The 23,638-nt window shown below is 36.9% G+C and overlaps 1 protein-coding gene across 1 annotated transcript in view; it reads left to right on the top strand.

The window, feature by feature from the left end:
- Window positions 1-870: 870 nt before the first annotated feature.
- LOC137633672 (glycine, alanine and asparagine-rich protein-like) overlaps window positions 871-23,638 on the top strand; it is a 36,688-nt gene continuing 13,920 nt past the window's right edge. The window contains exon 1 of the mRNA XM_068365920.1: window positions 871-987. Within this exon, the coding sequence (XP_068222021.1) occupies window positions 871-987 (117 nt within the window). The remainder of the gene's footprint in view (window positions 988-23,638) is intronic.

Here is a 23,638-nt window from a genome sequence, read left to right as displayed (position 1 = left end):
ATGGCCATGGCTGTGTCTAAGTCTATGGCTATTGCTATGGCTATGTCTATGGCTCTATCTATGGCTGTGGCTATGGCTATGGCTATGTCAATTTAATGTTTATGTCTTCAGATATGGCTATGGCTATATCTATGTATATGTCTATGTCTGTCTTTGGTTATGGCTCTGTCTATGCGTATGGCTATGGCTATTGCTATGGCTATATCTATGTCTATATCCATGGCTATGGCCATGTCCATGTCTATGTTTATGTCTATTTTATGACTATGTCTATGGCTATGACTATGGCAATGTCTATGACTATGGCTATTACGATGGCTATGTCTATGTCTATGGCTATGGCTATGGCTATGTCTAGGGCTATGGCTATGGCTATGTCTATGTCTATGGTTATGGCTATGGCTATATCTATGTCTATATATATGGCATTGGCTTTGGCTATGGCAATGGCTAAGGCTATGGCAATGTCTCTGGCTATGGCTATGGGTTTGGCTATGTCTATGTCTATGGCTATGGCTATATATATAATGGCTTTAGCTGTGGCTATGTCTATATCTATGTCTATGGCTGTGGCAATGTCTATGTCTATGTCTACGGAGACGGCTATGGCTAAGGCTATGTCTATGGCTACAGCAACGGCTAGGGATATGGCTACAGCTTTGGCTATGTTTATGGCTATGGCTGTGGCTATGGCCATGTCTATGGCTCTGGTTATGATCATATCTATTTCTATGTCTATGCCTATGGCTATGGGTATGGCTTTGTCTCTGGCTATGGCTATAGCTACGGCTACGGCTACGGCTATATCATATGGCTATGGCTATGGCTTTGGCTATGGCTGAGGCTCCGGCTACGGAAACATCTACAGCTATGGCTATGGCTACAGAAACATCTACGGCCATGGCTATGGCTATGTCAATGGTTATTGCTATGGCTATGTCTTTGGCTATGGCTTTGGCTATGTCTAATTCTATGGCTATGGATATTGTAATATAAATAAATAATTCTGTTTTGAATAGTTTGGGAAAGATGGACTAGACAATTTTTCAAATGCCAGTTAACTACTTGTTCCCCATTTGTTGGCAGGAACGAAGGTTTCGGAGGTCACGTCACTGCAACGAGAATTATAGTCGGCAGTGAGAAGGTGTCTGTCTTCAAGGAAGGTCACTGATACTTTTGGAAGATACGGTGTTGGATCCGGTGTTTCGCCGTTGAGTTTGGAGCAATCAATTCCGTTCCCATGTGATGGTTGTGGCTGTTTGAGAAGCAGCATGGGCCTTCTCGAGTTACGTTGGTGTGGCCTGTTTAAATGTGGGAATTTCAGGAGTGTGGCTTCATTCCTGGATTGTAATTTCCAGGTGTATCTTCGTATCGGTGGCTGAAGAAGAACACCTCACTCAAGAATTTGTTTTCGAATACTCTCTACTCACTCGGAGACCTCTAGAACTACTTGTTTGAATGTCAGCTAAGTTTTGTTTTATTATATTTATTAATTATTTTTCCATGAATATTACCTGAGCTCTTAGATACCGGTCGTATCTGCAAGTGTTTTGTTATTTAAGCATAATGAAAATGCTTTGAAGTGTTGTTTTGTGTGTAATTCTCCTCCTCATAATTAAACCTGTTTTTAAATATGTGTTATGGTTGTTCATGATGTGGACATCGTAACAATATACACCTACACCTACACCTATACATATAAACCTACACCTACACCTACACCTACGCCTACACCTACACCTACATTTACACCTATACATACACCTACACCTACACCTGCACCTATACCTACACCTACACCTACACCTATACATATACACCTACACCTACACATACACCTATACATATACACATACACCTACACCTACACCTTTACACATACACCTACATCTATACCTACACCTACACCTATACATACACCTAAACCTACACCTAGACATACACCTATACATACACCTACACCTAAACATACACCTACACTTACAACTATACATACACCTACACCTACACTTATACATATACACATACACCTACACATACACCTATACCTATACACCTACACCTATACATACACCTATACCTATACAACCACACCTACACATACACCTATACCTATAAACCTACACCTACACATACACCCATACCTATAAACCTACACCTATACATACACCTAACTTATACACCTACACCTACACATACACCTATATATATACACCTACACCTACACATACACCTATACATATACACATACACCTACACACACATCTATACATATACATCTACACCTACACATACACCTAGACATATACACCTACACCTACACCTATGCCTATACATACACCTACAACTACACCTACACCTACACCTATACATACACCTACACCTACACAGACACCTATACATATACACCTAATCTACACAAACACCTATACATATACAACTACACTTACACATACACCTATACATATGCACTTACACATACACACACACCTATAAATATACACCCACACCTACAAATAAAACTATACTTATACCTACACCTACACCTATGCCTATACATACACCTACACCTACACATACACCTACACCTATACATACACATACACCTACACATACACCTATACATATACATCTAATCTACACAAACACCTATACATATACAACTACACCTACACATATACCTATACATATGCACCTACACCTACATATACACCTATATATAAACACCTACACCTACACCTACACATACAACTATACATATACAATTACACCTACACATACACCTATACATATACACTTACACCTACACATATACCTATACATATACACCTACACCTACAAATACACCTATACATATACACCTACACCTATACATACACATATACATATACACCTGCACCTACACATACACCTATACTTATAATCCTACAACTACACATACAGCTATACATATACACTTATGCCCATACATACACCTATACTTATACACATACACCTACACATACACCTATACATATACACTTACACCTAAACATACACGTAAACATATACACCTACACCTACACCTACACCTATACATATACACCTACACCTCCTACACCTACACCTACACCTACACCTACACCTACACCTACACATACACCTATTCATACACCTATACCTACACCTACACCTATACATACGCCTACACCTAAACATACACCTATACATACATATACACCTATACATACACCTACACCTACACCTACATCTATACATGCACCTACACCTACACCTACACCTATACCTACACCTACACCTACACCTATACATATATACCTACACCTACATATACACCTATACATATACACCTACACCAACACCTACACTTATTCATATACACCTATGCCTACACCTACATCTATACATATACACCTACACCTAAACCTACACCTATAAATATACACATATACCTACACCTACAACTACACCTATACATATACACCTACACCTACATATACACCTATACATATACACCAATACATATACACCTACACCTACACCTACAACTATACTTATACACCTACACCTACACCTATACATATACACCTACACCTACACCTACACCAACACTTGTACATATACACCTAAACCTGCACATACACCTATACATATACACCTAAACCTACACCTAGACCTATACATATACATCTACACCTAAACCTACACCTATACATATACAACTACACCTACACCTACACCTACACCTATACATATACACCTACACCTACACCAATACCTATACATATACACCTACACCTACACCTACACCTATACATATACACCTACACCAACACCTATATATATACACCTACACCTACCTCTATACATATAAACATACACCTACACCTACACCTATACATATACACCTACACCTACACCTACACCTACACCTACACCTATACATATGCACCTACACCTACACCGACACCTATACACCTACACCTACACCTACACATACACCTATACACCTACAACTACATCTACACCTACATACACCTACATCCATACACCTACACCTACACCTACAACTATACATACACCTACACCTACACTTACACCTATACATACACCTACACCTAAACATACACCTATATATATACACCTACACCTAAAAATACACATATACATATACACCTACACCTACACATACACCTATACATATACACCTACACCTACACATACACCTATACATATACTCCTACACCTACACATACAACTATATTTATACACCTACATCTACACATACACCTATACATATACACCTACACCAACATATACACCTATACATACACACCTACACCTACACAAACACCTATACATATACACCTACACCTACACCTACACATATACCTATACATACACATCTACACCTACACATAAAGCTATACATATACACCAACAATTACACATACACCTATACATATACACCTACACCTACACATACACCTGTACACATGCACCTACATATACACCTACACATACACTTACACCTACACATAAACCTATACATACACCTACACCTACACCTACACCTACACCTACACATACACCTATACATACACCTACACCTACACAAACACCTATACATACACCTATACCTACACCTACACATATACATACAACTACACCTATACTTACACCAACACCTACATATACACCTTTACATACACCTATACCTACACCTATACATACACCTAAACCTAAACCTACACCTACACATACACCTACACCTATACCTACACCTATCCCTATAACTACACATACACCTACGCCTATACCTACACCTACACATACACCTACACATATACCTACACCTACAAATACACCTACACCTATACCTTCACCTACACATACACCTACACCTACACCTACACCTACCCCTATAACTACACATACACCTATGCCTATACCTAAACCTACACATATACCTACACATATACCTACACCTACACAGACACCTATACCTATATCTTCACCTACACATACACCTACATCTATACATACACATACACATACACCTACACCTATACATACACCTATACCTATACACCTACACCTATACATCCACCTATACCTATACACCTACATATACACATACACATATATACATACACCTACGCAAACACCTATGCCTATACACGTACACCAACTCATACACTTATACCTATATGCCTACACCTACATACCCACCTATACCTATAAACCTACACCTACACATACACCTATACCTATACACCTACACTTACACATACACCTATACCAATACACCTACACCTACTCACACACTTATACCTATACACCTACACATACACATACACCTATACCTATACACATACACATATATCTATACCTATACACCTACACCTACAAATATACCTCTACCTATACACCTACACCTACACAAACACCTATACCTATGCACCCACACCTACACATACAACTATACATATAAACCTACACCTACACATACACCCATACCTATACAACAACACTTATACATACACCTATACTTATACACCTACACCTACACATACACCTATATATATAAACCTACACCTACACATACACCTATAAATATACACCTATACCTACACACACATCTATACATATACACATACACCTACACATACACCTAGACATATACACCTACACCTACACATACACGTAGACATATACACCTACACCTACACATACACCTAGACATATACACCTACACCTACGAATACACCTATATGTATGAACCTACACCTACACCTACGGATACACCTATACGTATACACCTACACCTACGCATACACCTATACATATACACCTACACCTACACATACACCTATACATATACACCTACACCTACACATACACCTATACATATACACCTACACCTACACATACACCTATACATATACACCTACACCAACACATACACCTATACATATACAGCTACATATAAACCTACACCTATACATATACATATACACCTATACATACACACATACACCTACACATACACATATACATATACACCTACACCTACACACACAACCATATACATATACACCTACACCTACATATATACCTCTACATATACACCTACACCTACATATACACTTATACATATACACATACACTTACATATACACCTATACATATACACCTACACCTACATATACACCTATACAAATATACCTACACCTACACATACACCTATACATATACGCCTACACCTACACCTACACTTACACTTATACATATACACCTATACCTACACCTACACCTATACATATACACCTACAAATACACCAACACCTACACCTATACATATACACCTATACCTACATATAAACCTACACCTATACATATACACCTACACCAATACCTACACCTATACATATACACCTACACCTACAACTACACCTATACATATACACTTACACCTACACCTATACATATACACCTACACCTACACCTACACCTACACATGTACACCTACACCTACACCCACACCTATACACCTACACCTACACCTACACCTACACCTATACCTGTAGATACACTTACACATACATATACACCTATATATACACCTACACCTACACATACACCTATACATACACCTAAACCTACACATTCACCTACACCTACACCTACACCTGCACCTACACCTACACCTATACATACACCTACACCTACATATACACCTTTACATACAAATTCACCTACAAATACACCTATACATACACCTAAACCTACACATTCACCTACACCTACACCTACACCTACACCTGCACCTACACCTACACCTATACTTACACCTACACCTACACATACACCTATACATATACACCTACTCCAACACACACACCTATACATATATACCTACAGCTATACATACACCTATAATTATACACCTACACCTACATATACATCTTTTTCATATACACCTACACCTACACATACACCTATACATATACACCTACATATACACATTCACCTCTACATATACACCTACACATACACCTATACATATACACCTACACATACATCTATACATATACACCTACACCTACACAGACACCTATACATATACACCTAAACCTACACCTACACCTATACATATAAACCTACACTTACACATACACCTATACATATACATTTACACCTACATATACACCTATACATATACACCTACACCTACACATACACTTATATATATACACCTACACCTACACATACAACTATACATGTACACCTACACCTACACTTACACCTATACATATACACCTACACCTACACATACAGCTATACATATACACCTACACCTACAAATACACCTATACATATACACCTACACCTACACATACACCTATACATATACACCTATACATACACATACACCTATACAAATACACCTACATCTAAACATACATGTATACATATACACCTACACCTGCACCTCTACCTATACATATACACATTCCCTACACCTACATCTATACATATACACATACACCTACACCTATACATATACAACTACACCTACACCAACACCTATATATATACACGTACACCTACACCTATGCATATACACCTACACCTACACTTACACCTATACATATACACCTACACCTACACCTACACATATGCGTATACAGCTACACCTACACGTACACATGCACCTACAACTATACATATACACCTACACCTACACCTACATTACACCTATACACATACACCTACACCTACACCCACACCTACACCTATACACATATGCCTACACCTACACCTACACCTGTACACATACACCTACATCTATACACATACACCTACACCTACACCTACACCTGTACACATACACATACACCTACACCTACACCTAAACCTACACCAACACCTACACCTACACATGCAACTACACCTACAAATAAACCTATACATGCACCTACACCTACACCTACACATACACATATAATACAACTACACCTATATATACACCTATACATACACCTATACCTACACCTACACCTCTACATACACCTACGCCTATACTTACACCTACACCTACACATACACCTATAAATACACCTACACCTACACCTATACATACACCTATACCTACACCTATACATACACCTAAACCTACACATACACCTACACCTACAACTATCCCTACAACTACACCTACACCTACGCCTATACCTACAGTCACACATACACCTACACCTATTCCTACACCTTCATATACACCTACACCTATACCTACACCTACACATACACCTACACCTATACATACACATACACATATACCTACACATATATATACACCTATACCTATATACCTACACCTAAAAATACAAACACCAATTACCTACACCTACACAAACACCTACACCTATACAAACACCTACACCTATACCTATACACTTACACCTACATATACCCCTATACCTATACACTTACTCTTACACATACACTTATACCTATATACCTACACTTACACATACACCTATACCTATACACCTACACCTACTCATACACCTATACCTATACACCTACACCTACACATATACTTATACCTATACACCTTAACATACACCTATACCTATACACCTACACCTACAAATACACCTATACCTATACACTTACACCTACACATACACCTATACCTATACACCTACACCTATACATACACCTATACCTATACACTTACACCTACACACACACACTTATACCTATACACCTACACCTATACATACACCTATACTTATACACCTACACCTACACATACACCTATATATATACACCTACACCTACACATACACCTATATATATACACCTACACCTACACACAAACCTATATATATACAACTACACCTACACATACACCTAGACATATACACCTACACCTACACATAAACCTAGACATATATACCTACACCTACACATACACCTAGACATATACACCTACACCCACACATACACCTATACATATACACCTACACCTACACACACCTCTACATATAAACCTACATCTACACATACACATATACATACACCTATACATATACACCTACATCTACATATACACCTATACATATACATCTACACCTACATATACACCTATACATATAAACCTACACTTACACATACACCTATACCTATACACCTACACCTACAAATATACCTATACCTATACACCTACATGTACACAAACACCTATACCTATGCACCCACACCTAAACATACAACTATACATATAAACCTACACCTACACATACACCCATACCTATACAACAACACCTATACATACACATATACTTATACACCTACACCTACACATACACATATATATAAACCTACACCTACACATACACCTATACATATACACCTATACCTACACACACATCTATACATATACTCATACACCTACACATACACCTAGACATATACACCTACACCTAGACATATACACCTACACCTACATATACACCTAGACATATACACCTAGACATATACACCTACACCTACGCATACACCTATATGTATAAACCTACACCTACACCTACGCATACACCTATACGTATACACCTACACCTACGCATACACCTATACATATAAAACCTACACCTACACAAACACATGTACATATACACCTACACCTACACATACACCTACACCTACACATACACCTATACATATACACCTACACCAACACATACACCTATACATATACACCTACATATAAACCTACACCTATACATATACATATACACCTATACATATACACATACACCTACACATACACATATACATATACACCCACACCTACACACACAACCATATACATATACACCTACACCTACATATATACCTCTACATATACACCTACACCTACATATACACTTATACATATACACCTACACTTACACATACACCTATACATATACACCTACACCTACATATACACCTATACAAATATACCTACACCTACACATACACCTATACATATACGCCTACACCTACACCTACACCTACACTTATACATATACACCTATACCTACACCTAAACCTATACATATACACCTACAAATACACCAACACCTACACCTATACATATACACCTATACCTACATATAAACCTACACCTATACATATACACCTACACCAATACCTACACCTATACATATACACCTACACCTACAACTACACCTATACATATACACCTACATCTACACCTACACATATACACCTACACCTACACCTACACCCACACCTATACACCTACACCTACACCTACACCTATACACCTACTACTACACCTATACTTACACCTATACCTATAGATACACCTACACCTACATATACACCTATATATACACCTACACCTACACATACACCTATACATACACCTAAACCTACACATTCACCTACACCTACACCTACACCTGCACCTACACCTACACCTATACATACACCTACACCTACACATACACCTATACATACACATTCACCTACACATACACCTATACCTACACCTACACCTAAACATTCACCTACACCTACACCTACACCTGCACCTACACCTACACCTATACATACACCTACACCTACACACACACCTATACATATACACCTACTCCAACACACACACCTATACATATATACATACAGCTATACATAAACCTATAATTATACACCTACACCTAAATATACATCTTTTTCATATACACCTACACCTACACATACACCTATACATATACACCTACATATACACATACACCTATACATATACACCTACACATACACCTATACATATACACCTACACATACATCTATACATATACACCTAAACCTACACAGACACCTATACATATACACCTATACCTACACATACACCTATACATGTACACCTACACCTACACTTACACCTATACATATACACCTACACCTACACATACAGCTATACATATACACCTACACCTACAAATACACCTCTACATATACACCTACACCTACAACTACACCTATACATATACACCTATACCTACACATACACCTATACAAATACACCTACATCTAAACATACATGTATACATATACACCTACACCTGCACCTCTACCTATACATATACACATACACCTACACCTACATCTATACATATACACCTACACCTACACCTATACATATACAACTACACCTACACCAACACCTATACATATACCTGTACACCTACACCTATACCTATACACCTACACCTACACTTACACCTATACATATACACCTACACCTACACCTACACCTACACCTTCACATATGCGTATACAGCTACACCTACACGTACATATACACCTACATCTATACATATACACCTACACCTAAACCTACAATACACCTATACACATACACCTACACCTACACCTAAATCCTATACACATACGCCTACACCTACACCTACACCTGTACACATACACCTACACCTATACACATACACCTACACCTACACCTACACCTGTACACATACAGCTACACCTACACCTACACCTACAACTACATCAACACCTACACCTACACATGCAACTACACCTACAAATAAACCTATACATGCACCTACACCTACACCTACACATACACATATACATACACCTACACCTATATATACACCTCTACATACACCTATACCTACACCTACACCTCTACATACACCTACACCTATACTTACAGCTACACCTACACATACACCTATACATACACCTACACCTATAAATACACCTGCACCTACACCTATACATACACCTATACCTACACCTATACCTATACCTACACCTATACATACACCTAAACCTCCACCTACACCTACACCTACAACTATCCCTACAACTACACCTACACCTACGCCTATACCTACAGCCACACAATCACCTACACCTATTCCTACACCTTCATATACACCTACACCTATACCTACACCTACACATACACCTACACCTATACATACACATACACATATACCTACACCTATACATACACCTATACCTCTATACCTACACCTAAAAATACACAAACACCAATTACCTACACCTACACAAACACCTACACCTATACCTATATACTTATACCTACATATACACCTATACCTATAAACTTACTCTTACACATATGTAATAATTTGAATAGTAATATTACATGTTTAAAACAAATGACGTAATATGTCATGTTGGTTGGAAGAGCTAACCCTGGGATTTGCTGTAGTCATTCAAATTATAAACAGGATGTATAATGCAAACCTCGGCAAATTGACATTCTTTCTTAACGTCAACACATTGTCTCCTCGTGTGAAAGTTTGTGACGTCACCGGATGCAGGTGTCTTCCGATTCCGTCACGTGGCTAAATTAAAGCAAGCATACGATATCTGTGATATCGATGATTTGTTCAGTTCATATCTAAACTTCACCAGAATTGGTCGTCTGGACCAACACAGCTTCCTCCAGTGATGGAGATGTTTAACTCTGTTGTTTTATAAAAATAAAACTTAAAAACCATTAAGATGTATTCAGTTAATCCATTTAAATACATCTGAAAAAGACTCATACTCAAATGTGTGCTTAAGACAGTAGCACACCAATAAATGGTGGCAGCGATTAAACTCTAAGACAGCGATTAAACTCTAAGGCAGCGATTAAACTCTAAGACAGCGGTTAAACTCTAAGAATTAGAGAAATATCTTCAAGACTTCAAAATAAATAGCTGTAAAACCAGAGAAATATCTTCAAGACTTCAACATAAAAGCTGTAAAACCAGAGAAAGATCTTAAAGACTTCAAAATAAAAGCTGTAAAACCTGATAAAGATCTTCAAGAACTCAACATTATCTACAAGAATCTACAATTTTGATTAAGTCCAACGGAAAAGCTAACATCAACATATGTTAGTATACAACTTGAATCTTCAATCAACATCCTAGGAAACCCAAGGACTGGCGTTCAACAATTGCAAGACATATCCAGGAAGAACTACATTCAACAAGAAACTAGAACGAGACATCGCTAACAAAACATCAAGAGAGAGAGAGAGAGAGAGAGGACGTGTCGACTTCATACGTAAGCTAAGTACAGACGTTTTTGTATTCATTTCAGTTTGGGCAGTGAAGTGTAGTTATCACAAGTCGTTAGTCAATTATTACTGGGGTGAGTGAATTCCTAAACTTTGTTATAAGAAACTCCGAATTCTCATTTGGAATTTTTCTTTCTTTGTGCTAATTCCTTTTTCTTTCAGAAACTCTTGGGGGGAAATGTTTTGGGATTAGTAACATTGTTGGGGGAATTTTATTATACATATGCGTTTACGCAGTGGGCGTCTGTACTCATATAGATATTTTGATAGGATTGAAAGGGGTCAAAGAGATAGAAAAAAAAAATACAGCAGTCATGGCTCCTCCTGTCAGCCCTACCCCTGGACCTAGTGGTGTAGGCCAGGCTAATCCTCCTCCAATTGTGACGCTTGTAAATGCCAGGTCGGCAATCCTTCCTTTTCAAGGTCGTGTCAACGGGTTCTTGCCACAAAATGTGGAGTCATGGATTTCATCCGTTGATGCCCATTTAAATGCCAAACAAATCGTAGATCCTTTTGTACAATTACAAGAAGCTAAAAGTTTTATAGATTTTTCTAAAGGGGATGCGAGTGCGTATTTAAGAGGTGTTTCATTTCAGGAAGCAGTTACTTGGGATGATTTCAAAGTTAGGTTACGCGCGATTTATGGGGGTGAGGAAGCTTTGGATGTAGTGTTAACGTTACGAAATACACTTAATCAAGCCACTATGAATCGGCTTAATGTTGTTGAGAGAGCAGCTCTCATAGCTGATAGGCTTAACGAATATCAGGACATTTTAGGTAATTCCACTTGGGTTACTAACGATAACATCTCCGTGAAAGATTTTTTACGATTAATGTATTTAACTTGCATGACACTTATGTTGCCTGAAGCTTTAGTGCGGTGCTTTGATAAGAAGTTAATGCCTGCAAGTACGGAATTGGATGTCTATAAACAGATAAAGAAACACATGTCCAAGTGTCCAGATCTCGATCCCGTGTTAACTCAAGTTTTTGCTAAGAATGAAACAAAACCACAAACAGTGAACGTAATTAACAGTCCAGTAGCGGGAGTGACGTGTTACAACTGCAAACGTCAAGGTCACATAAGCGCAGACTGTAGAACGAAATTTTGTTCAGTTCACAACACAGCATCACATTCTTATAGTCAATGTTACGCGCGTAAGACACAACAATATCCTAGAAATACACAGTCAATTCCACAGTCAGTTCCATATGGAACTAAAAAGAAAAATCCTCATTTTAACAATAAGAAGAAACAACAAAATGTCAATGCAGTTCAGAGTCCGAAACAAACAAACACTTCTTCAAATATCGCTGAGCCTGGGCCGTCAAACCAGACCTCGCAAAGTCAGCCTAATTTTCAGAATGTGCAGAGCAAAGCAAATACCACATAGTTAACTCTAGAGGGGAAGAGAGTGATGTTGGGTCATGGTCATTTATGTCAACATCAATAGTATTGAATAATCAATTTAATGTTCTATCAGATAATTGTGAGACAATAGATTTTCCTATGAAACACACGGCCGAATTAAGTAAAACAGTGCATGCTCCCGTAGATTTGCAACGAATTCATACAATAATAAGCCAAAATGAGTTACGGCCAACCTTATATGCTGTAAATTTAGAACACAAATCCTTTACGTTATTTTTTGACTCTGGTAGTCCACGTAATATTATGGATTTGAAGACGCATCATTTGTTGTTTTCGAACTTTCCGATTGAAAAATCAGGAATTAGACTTTCAGGTATAGGAAATAATGAATTAAACGTCATAGGCATAACTCATATTCAGTTCAGAGTCGGTAATCGCACGTTTGCCGATACATTTGTTGTAGTAAAAAACATTAATATGTATCCAGCTGTAATTATAGGATACCCATCTATGGGAAATCAAAACATTATCTTAGCTCCTGCCAAGCACGGCGTGTATATCAAAGGGAAATTCTATAAGTCTTCTAATACCTTAAAGTCAGTTTTGGATAAAAAGGAGACGACAAATGTAACCGTAACGTACGTTGAAGAACCAATAACTTGTCTCACTAATAAAGAAATAATATACGCGACCCAGCAGAATTCTCGTTCACCCGTAATATCATCTTGCACGCAATATATCGAACCAAACATACCTTCGAATTTAATAGTGCAAATAAAGAAAACACTACCGGGATCTGAAATATTAATCCTTTCCGATACTTTGAAAACTAAAGGATTGTCTGTCACACAAGCTATTTATACAGTAGGTTCACATCAGCAATGTAATATCGAAGTCTGTAATCATTTAAATAACACTTTAGTAATTCACAAAAATCAACATATCTTGGATGTAGAAGTTTATAAACATCGTATTCTTACCGTTGCTGAAATCAATCACTCTCAATCAGTTGCGGATGAGTCCCTTTTGCGATCTATTAAAAATAAAATCAGTAAGGACATTCAAGACGAAGAAATTCAGCAGAAAATTTTTGAACTTTTAACTAAATATACAGATGTCTTTTCCACTACGGATGGATCCTTAGGAAAAACAGATGTGATCGAGCATCAAATAAGGTTAAAAGACAAGCAGAAAATTATATATGTACCCTCGTACAGACTCCCTATGAAATTCCAGAATGAAATAAATGATGAAGTAGGTAAAATGTTAGAGGAAGGAGTCATTAGAAAATCAAATAGCCCTTATAATTTTCCTTTAATAGTTGTACCGAAAAAAGATCGAACATGGCGTATCTGCGTCGACTTTCGTCGTCTAAACGAGGAAACGATCCCTGATCGATTCCCAGTGCCATGTACTGACAATATTTTGTCTTTGTTAGGTCAGAATAAATATTTTACCAGTTTGGACTTACTTAAAGGCTTTCACCAGATATCATTAGAAGAAGATAGTATCCCATACACAGCCTTCAGCACAGCCAGGGGACATTATGAATTTTTGCGGATGCCTTTTGGTTTACGTTGTGCTCCTATAACATTTACAAGAATGATTAACATAGTGTTTGGAGACTTGTTAGGGGATATATTGCATGCCTATATGGATGATCTTGTAATCTTTTCCAACACCTTAGAAGAACATCTACGTAAGTTAGAACTAGTACTACAGAGATTAAGACAACATAACTTAAGGGTAAAGATTAGTAAGTGTGAGTTTTTCAAAACAGAATTAATATATTTGGGTTTCATGGTGTCAAGCCAAGGTCTTAAAGTAGTCCATGATAAGGTGTCGGCTATACGTAATTCTCCCATACCTACTAATGTCAAGGGAATACAACAATTTCTGGGTTGTAGTGGATATTACAGGCGTTTTATACGCAACTATTCAATAATAGCCGCTCCTTTAACTGATCTTACGAAGAAGGGCGTAGATTTCATATGGTGTGAGCAACATCAACAGGCGTTTAATACTTTGAAAGATGAACTGTGTAGTTCTCCTATCTTAAAATTTCCTGACTTCGGTAAGGAATTCTTCATTGCAACAGACGCCTCAGACTTAGGAGTAGGAGGGGTATTGCTTCAGCAATATGATAAACAGTTTTTCCCGATAGCTTTCTATTCTCGAAAATTGAGAACTTCCGAAAGTAAGTATGCAGTAATAGACAAGGAAGGACTAGCTATTGTTAATTCGCTAGTGCATTTTAAGTTCATAATTTACGGTTATCCCGTTAAGGCTCTTACTGACCATAAACCACTAACAGAGTTCTTTAAAGGCTTCAATCACAGCCCTAAACGAACTCGTTGGCATTTGATCATTCAAGATTTTGGTGCAAGAATCGGGTATTTACCTGGGAAAGCAAATATCATTGCGGATGCATTATCACGCAACCCCGTGTCATCTTGTACGGAGCCTTTAGCTGAATTAATAGATATATCAACATCCATGCCTATTGTAAAAACAATATCTGAACAAGAAGATTTAGGCTGAAGTGCTGAATTGTTACAGACTGAGCAAAGAAAAGATCAGAAAATAGAAACAATTATAAATGCTTTGAAAGGCAATCATAAAGAAAAGGAATATATAAAGTATAAGCAGCAGAATTATATAATCAAAGATAATATTCTGTGTAGGACTGTGACAAGGAAAACCCGCAATACACCACATGTAACTAACGACCAGGTAGTAGTACCAAACTCACTTATTTCCACTGTCCTGAATTGGTTGCATTCAAATCCGTTACATGGACACCCTGGGTTCTCATTAATGTCACAGAAAGCCAAATCATTGTTTTATTGGCATACAATGCTTACAGATATAAAAAGACACATAGCTAATTGTCGCACATGTCAGGAAAACAAAGGGCATACGAAAACACCTGTCAGCCTAGGAGCTTATCCTGTTCCCAATCAACCCTTTGAAAGAATACATTTAGATTTGTTAACAGGATTTTACGAGTCAGACAGAGGAAATAAGCACCTCTTAGTAAATATAGATGCTTTAACTCGATATACAGAACTAATAGCGCTTAAAACTAAAACTGCGATTGAATGCGCTAGGAAGTTTTACGAGTGTTACATTTGTAAACATGGAATTCCACACAAGATAATCTCAGACTCGGGTGGTGAATTTAACCCTGGATAGGTACGCTCCTCGGACACCCCTTTAAGGGTATACTCGGACGCGAACGACCCCGACGCCAAAAAAAATTCTTGAAAAATCAGTTTTTGCAGTAACCTCCTTTTTTCTTTTGCCAAAAAAAACTTCAATGAATGCTTAAAACAACTGTAAAGATAAATACTACTCATCTGCAGAAAAACTATTTATTATAAATATTTTAAAAAATTAAGTAGAAAAAAAAAGACCTGACATAAAAATTCATAAAAAAAGAGTTTATACATATATACACAAATCCTTTTAGGAATTGATTCTTGAATGTTTAGGACACATCTTGATGTATTTTGGATGAAGTCAGACCCATGGAGGTGAAGATCTGAAATGAGAAAAAAAGAGTAACTTTTTTTGGCCAAAAAAATTTGTCCAAATTTCATGAATTTTTTTGGGTACCCAAATGAAATAGGAAGTTGCTAATTTTTTTTAGGGAATAAACATATGTTATCCTAAAATAGAAATATGTAAAAAAATCTTCATTATTTTGTAAATTACATTTATATCAGGGGCCATATCTAAAGGTAATTTTTTGAGTACTTAGAAATTTCGTAAAAAAATACATATATTTGATATATAATATGATATTTATGCAGGTAAAAATATACCAAAATATCACAAATTCTATAGGGAACAAGAATATATATAGATAGGGCAGCTTACGCTTCGGATATGTCCACAAAATGGCCGCCAACCACACTGACTCAGACTCCCTAATCTGCCACTTGAAATGTAGGAAGGGTATGTCAATTTCAAGGTGTTATTTACTAATCTAATTATTATTGGATATGCATAAAAATTGTATGGTGGGTTGCTGGATAATTGTCGATTATTTTACGACTATAAAATTGAAATTCTGACCCAAAAAAAAATTTTTGAAGGGAAATAAAATCGAAAAAAAAAATGTAAAACAATATAATATTTTAGCTAAAAAAATTTGATGATATTCAATCGAAAAAAAAGTAAAAAAAATTTTCCGACAAATAAACATCTAGAGGAATCATTACTCTGTGATAGTTCCTTAGTACGTAGTAATTTTGAAAGAATTGGGAAAAAACGAAAAAATAGCAATCACCGGAAAATCGAACACATACCTATATATACGCCATATCTGGCTAAAAAAAAGATAGGCATGGGTAGCCAGATCATCTAGAAACACTTTCCAACACTATAAAAATATAAGTTTTGCGACACTACTTGCCAATTCCTTACGGTAACATGACTAAGCGAAAAAATGCAAAACAAATAAAAAGGGGCACTCGCGGAAAAATGGCTAACATTCTAATATACGGCATTTCAGAAAAAGAAAATTCAGCCACGTGCTAGGCAAACCATCAAGGCACATTTTCCGACAAATAAACATCTAAATGAATCATTACTCTGTGATAGTTCCTTAGTACGTAGTAATTTTGAAAGAAATGGGAAAAAACGAAAAAATGGCAATCACAGGAAAATCGAACACAAACCTATATATACGCCATATCTGGCTAAAAAAAAAGATAGGCATGGGTAGCCAGATCATCTAGAAACACTTTCCAACACTATAAAATTATAAGTTTTGCTACACTACTTGCCAATTCCTTACGGTAACATGACTAAGCAAAAAAAATGCAAAACAATTAAAAAGGGGCACTCGTGGAAAAATGGCCATTCTAATATACGGCATTTCAGAAAAAAAAAAATTTCAGCCACGTGCTAGGCAAACCATCAAGGCACATTTTCCGACAAATAAACATATAAATCAATCATTACACTGTGATAGTTCCTTAGTACGTAGTAATTTTGAAAGAAATGGGAAAAAACGAAAAAATGGCAATCACAGGAAAATCGAACACATACTTATATATACGCCATATCTGGCTAAAAAAAAAATAGGCATGGGTAGCCAGATCATCTAGAAACACTTTCCAACACTATAAAAATATAAGTTTTGCGACACTACTTGTCAATTCCTTATGGTAACATGACTAAGCAAAAAAATGCAAAACAAATAAAAAGGGCCACTCGCGGAAAAACGCCCAACATTCTAATATACGGCATCTCAGATAAAAAAAAAGACATGCACGTGTTAGCCCAACCATCAAGGCACACTTTCTAACACATAAACATGAAAAGAAAATCAATAATATACGGCAATTCCTTACTACGTAGTAAATTTTTACAAATATTGAAAAAAAACAGAAATTGGCAACCGCAGTTAAATACCCAATATACCAATAACTACGTCGTATCTGACAAAAACAAAATCACGCATGGGTAGCCAGATCATCTAGACATACTTTCCAACACTAAAAAAGCAAAAGTTTTACGACACTATTTAGCAATATCGTACGGAAAAATGACTTGGCAAAAAAATGAAAAAAAATGAAAAAGGGGTACTCGCGGTAAAATGCCCGACATTCTAATATACGACATCTCAGATAAAAAAAAAGACATGCACGTGTTAGCCCAACCATCAAGGCACACTTTCTAACACATAAACATGAAAAAAAAATGAATAATATACGGCAATTCCTTACTACGTAGTAATTTTTACAAATATTAAAAAAAAACAGAAATTGGTAACCGCAGTTAAATACCCAATATACCAATAACTACGTCGTATCTGACAAAAACAAAGTCATGCATGGGTAGCCAGATCATCTAGACACACTTTCCAACACTAAACAAGCAAAAGTTTTACGACACTATTTGGCAATATCTTACGGAAAAATGACTTGGCAAAAAAATGAAAAAAAATGAAAAAGGGGCACTCGCGGTAAAATGGTCCTCGTGGTAATGAACGACATTTTAACTAAAAAAAAAATCATGCACATGGTAGCCAAACAATCCACCAAGACTTTCCACAACTGATAACCTATACAAGTTGCACCATTCTACGACAATTTCATAATACGTAATAACTTTGATAATTATGCAAACTACCTTAGAAGGGTAAACTCGGTCGCGCTCGACCCCGACGCGTCTCAGAAATCGGGGAAGGAGTACAGCTACAGCAATGCACATCTGGACACTACTAGAGCGTGTAGGGGAGACACCTCCTGCAGGTCGATCACCCACAAATTCAGTCACGGGGGTGAGTCACGTGAGAAAAACCTGTTTTTTTTTGACGCTCGGGGTCGCGAACGACCCATCGTACCTATCCAGGGTTAATAATCACTTTCTTACCTCATTTTGTGAATTCCTCAGCATAAAGAAGATTAATACCATGATATATCACCCAGAGTCGAATGGGCTAGTGGAAAGAGCAAATAGGAAGATATTAAATATATTGAGGGTAACACTAGGGGGATCAGACCCCAACTGGGATATTGCAATACCGGCGGCACTGAGTACTCTGAATCATTCATATCATATATCAATTAAAATGTCACCGCATGAAGCATTGTATGGTACCCCAGTTAGAACACCTTTCCATGTATTAACGCCTACAACTAATCTATCAAATCCTTTAAAAGAATGTATAAATGCAAGTATAAGTCGATATGATATCCTTCGAAAGAATTTAGAAGAATCACAAATCATAATGAAACGGAATCATGATAAAATAGCGAAACCAACTAAAACATATACCGTGGGTGATAACATCTATATTCAAATCAATGTCAGAAAAGGGCTCAACTATAAACTAACACCTAAGTTTGAAGGCCCATTTAACATTTTGGAAACATTAACGGCCAATAGGTTTAGAATTCAAAACGTAGCCCAACCCACGGATGAGAGAATAGTACCATTGTCTCACATAAGAAATTAAAAAGAAAAGAGAGGAAAAGAAGTGAGGAAAAATTTTATTTTGTGTGACTAAAAGTTTTCTTTTTAATACAGGAGTAATTACATATATTTTTTCTCGTTACAGGTTTCCAAGATGAATTTTTTGTTGTTGGGAGTGATATTGTTCGCTCAGACATTTTTCTCGTATGGGATGAGTTCTAAGACTAAAAATATATATTTTAAATATGGCAATATAGTTGAAAGACAAGAAGACATTTTTATTACATCAACCAACGTAATTGTCGAAGTGCATATGCAAGCAATTTTTCTTCAAGAGAATGATGTCACTAGCTTAAGAACCGCCATTTCAAGGTTTTCTGCATCATTGGATGAGTTGCATAGAAGACATTTTCATTTGACTACTAAGAGTTTGCTTGGATCAACATTAAAAGTTGCAGAGATGCTATCTGATGACTTGAAAAATAAGGCTGGCGAGACAGGATCTTTGGCTTATGACCTTTTGATGTGGACTGTAGGACACGAACATAAAGAAAGACGGAATCCGTTCATTTATGCTGCATTAAGCATCTTTGGGTCTGTTGCAAGTTTAGGTTTAGGAATTTCCAATCGTCTTAAAATTAGTAATCAAAATAAGAAAATTGAGTTCTTGACTCATAAAGATGAATTGATTATGTCAGAACTAAGGGATCAGTTAGCTTCAATCAATAAAATTATGGATTTGTTAAATGAACATTCAGATAATATCGTTCAAATTATGGAAGTACAGGATTTGTTGGCAACATTAACGTATTATGATTCAAAGATAGATCACATACATAACAGAATTGCACATTTCATTGAGAAATCCAAGGATTATGTAGAAGCTATCACGTTAGCAACTAAAGGTGTATTGTCGCCCCATTTGTTGCCTATACGTTACTTAAAATTAGTTCTGGAGAACGGAAGGGATAAACTAGGCTATGTTCCTTTGTTAGACGAACATAGGTTAGAATTTTATTACAGCCTAATTACAGTAAACGTAGATAATAACAAGATTAGGATTACAATTCCCTTTGATTCTTCTGATGCCTGGCAATCTTACAGGATATCACCATTTCCGACTTTCATGACGAATCACTCAAATCCAGTAATATCCAGTTTGACAGGACACGTATTGATTTCCCCAGACAAGGAAACATATACGGTCATTAAAGACTTAAATCAATTAACTCACTGTTCAGACGCAATGGATAGAAAAATATGTACAGCTGACTCATTTGAATTCCGTAAAAACTTAATGGATTCATGCGAGTTAGGTATAGTGCTAGACGGTGCTCTCTCCCATACAAGTGAAAATTGTCTGGATAAGCTTTATCACTTTGACAATAAAGAATTCAATTGCAGACTAAATAATGGCTCGTGGATACGATACGACAAGGACGGCTTCAATGTATCATGCCCTGACGGATCCACATCCTTCACCCACATCTTCGTCGCAGCAGATGGTTGTATCGGGACTTCCCCGAATTCCATGGTGACTGGCCTACGGACAATCATCAGAGAACGAGCCTACTTCGCGAACTTCACGTGGACCTCTACAATGCCAGCACTTCCTCTCCCATACAACGGTCGTGTGGCAAAGCGGTTGATGAAACTTACCGAAAAGGACCACCTGTCACCGACTTATAAAGAGATTCTTCACCCCATAATACTGGCTAGTTTGTGTTTCACGGTGATGATATTTATCGCCGTGAACATCCTTGTTTGGCGTAGGTTACGGCACAGCAAGCAGCTACAAAGGAATGAGTTGCATAGCCCTGACAATACCCCCTATTTAATCCAGTTCAAAGCTGTATGAGTGGCCACCTCATTCGCTAAGGGAGTAATTTGTCGGGAAGATGTTTGTATGAAAAGCTGATTAGTACGCTAGTAATATGTAATTAAAGAAATTCTCTACATTTTGCATTGTTAAAAATACATTTAAAACAACATTTAAAAAATAAATAAAATAAAAAAGGATATAAATCATTTTTTTCTCTTGGCATCTAATAAAAGTATATAAGCCTGAATGTTAAAAAAAGAAAAGAGAAAAAAAAATATAATAAAATATATAACAGAATCTATGGGCATCTAATAAAATATATCAGCCCTATATATAAATATATATATATATGTACGAAACCGTG

This window comes from Palaemon carinicauda, chromosome 43, assembly GCF_036898095.1.
Source record: "Palaemon carinicauda isolate YSFRI2023 chromosome 43, ASM3689809v2, whole genome shotgun sequence".
Classification (NCBI taxonomy): Eukaryota; Metazoa; Arthropoda; class Malacostraca; order Decapoda; family Palaemonidae; genus Palaemon; species Palaemon carinicauda.
The sequence above is the reverse complement of the archived record's forward strand: the minus strand, read 5'-3'. Positions and strand labels throughout refer to the sequence as shown.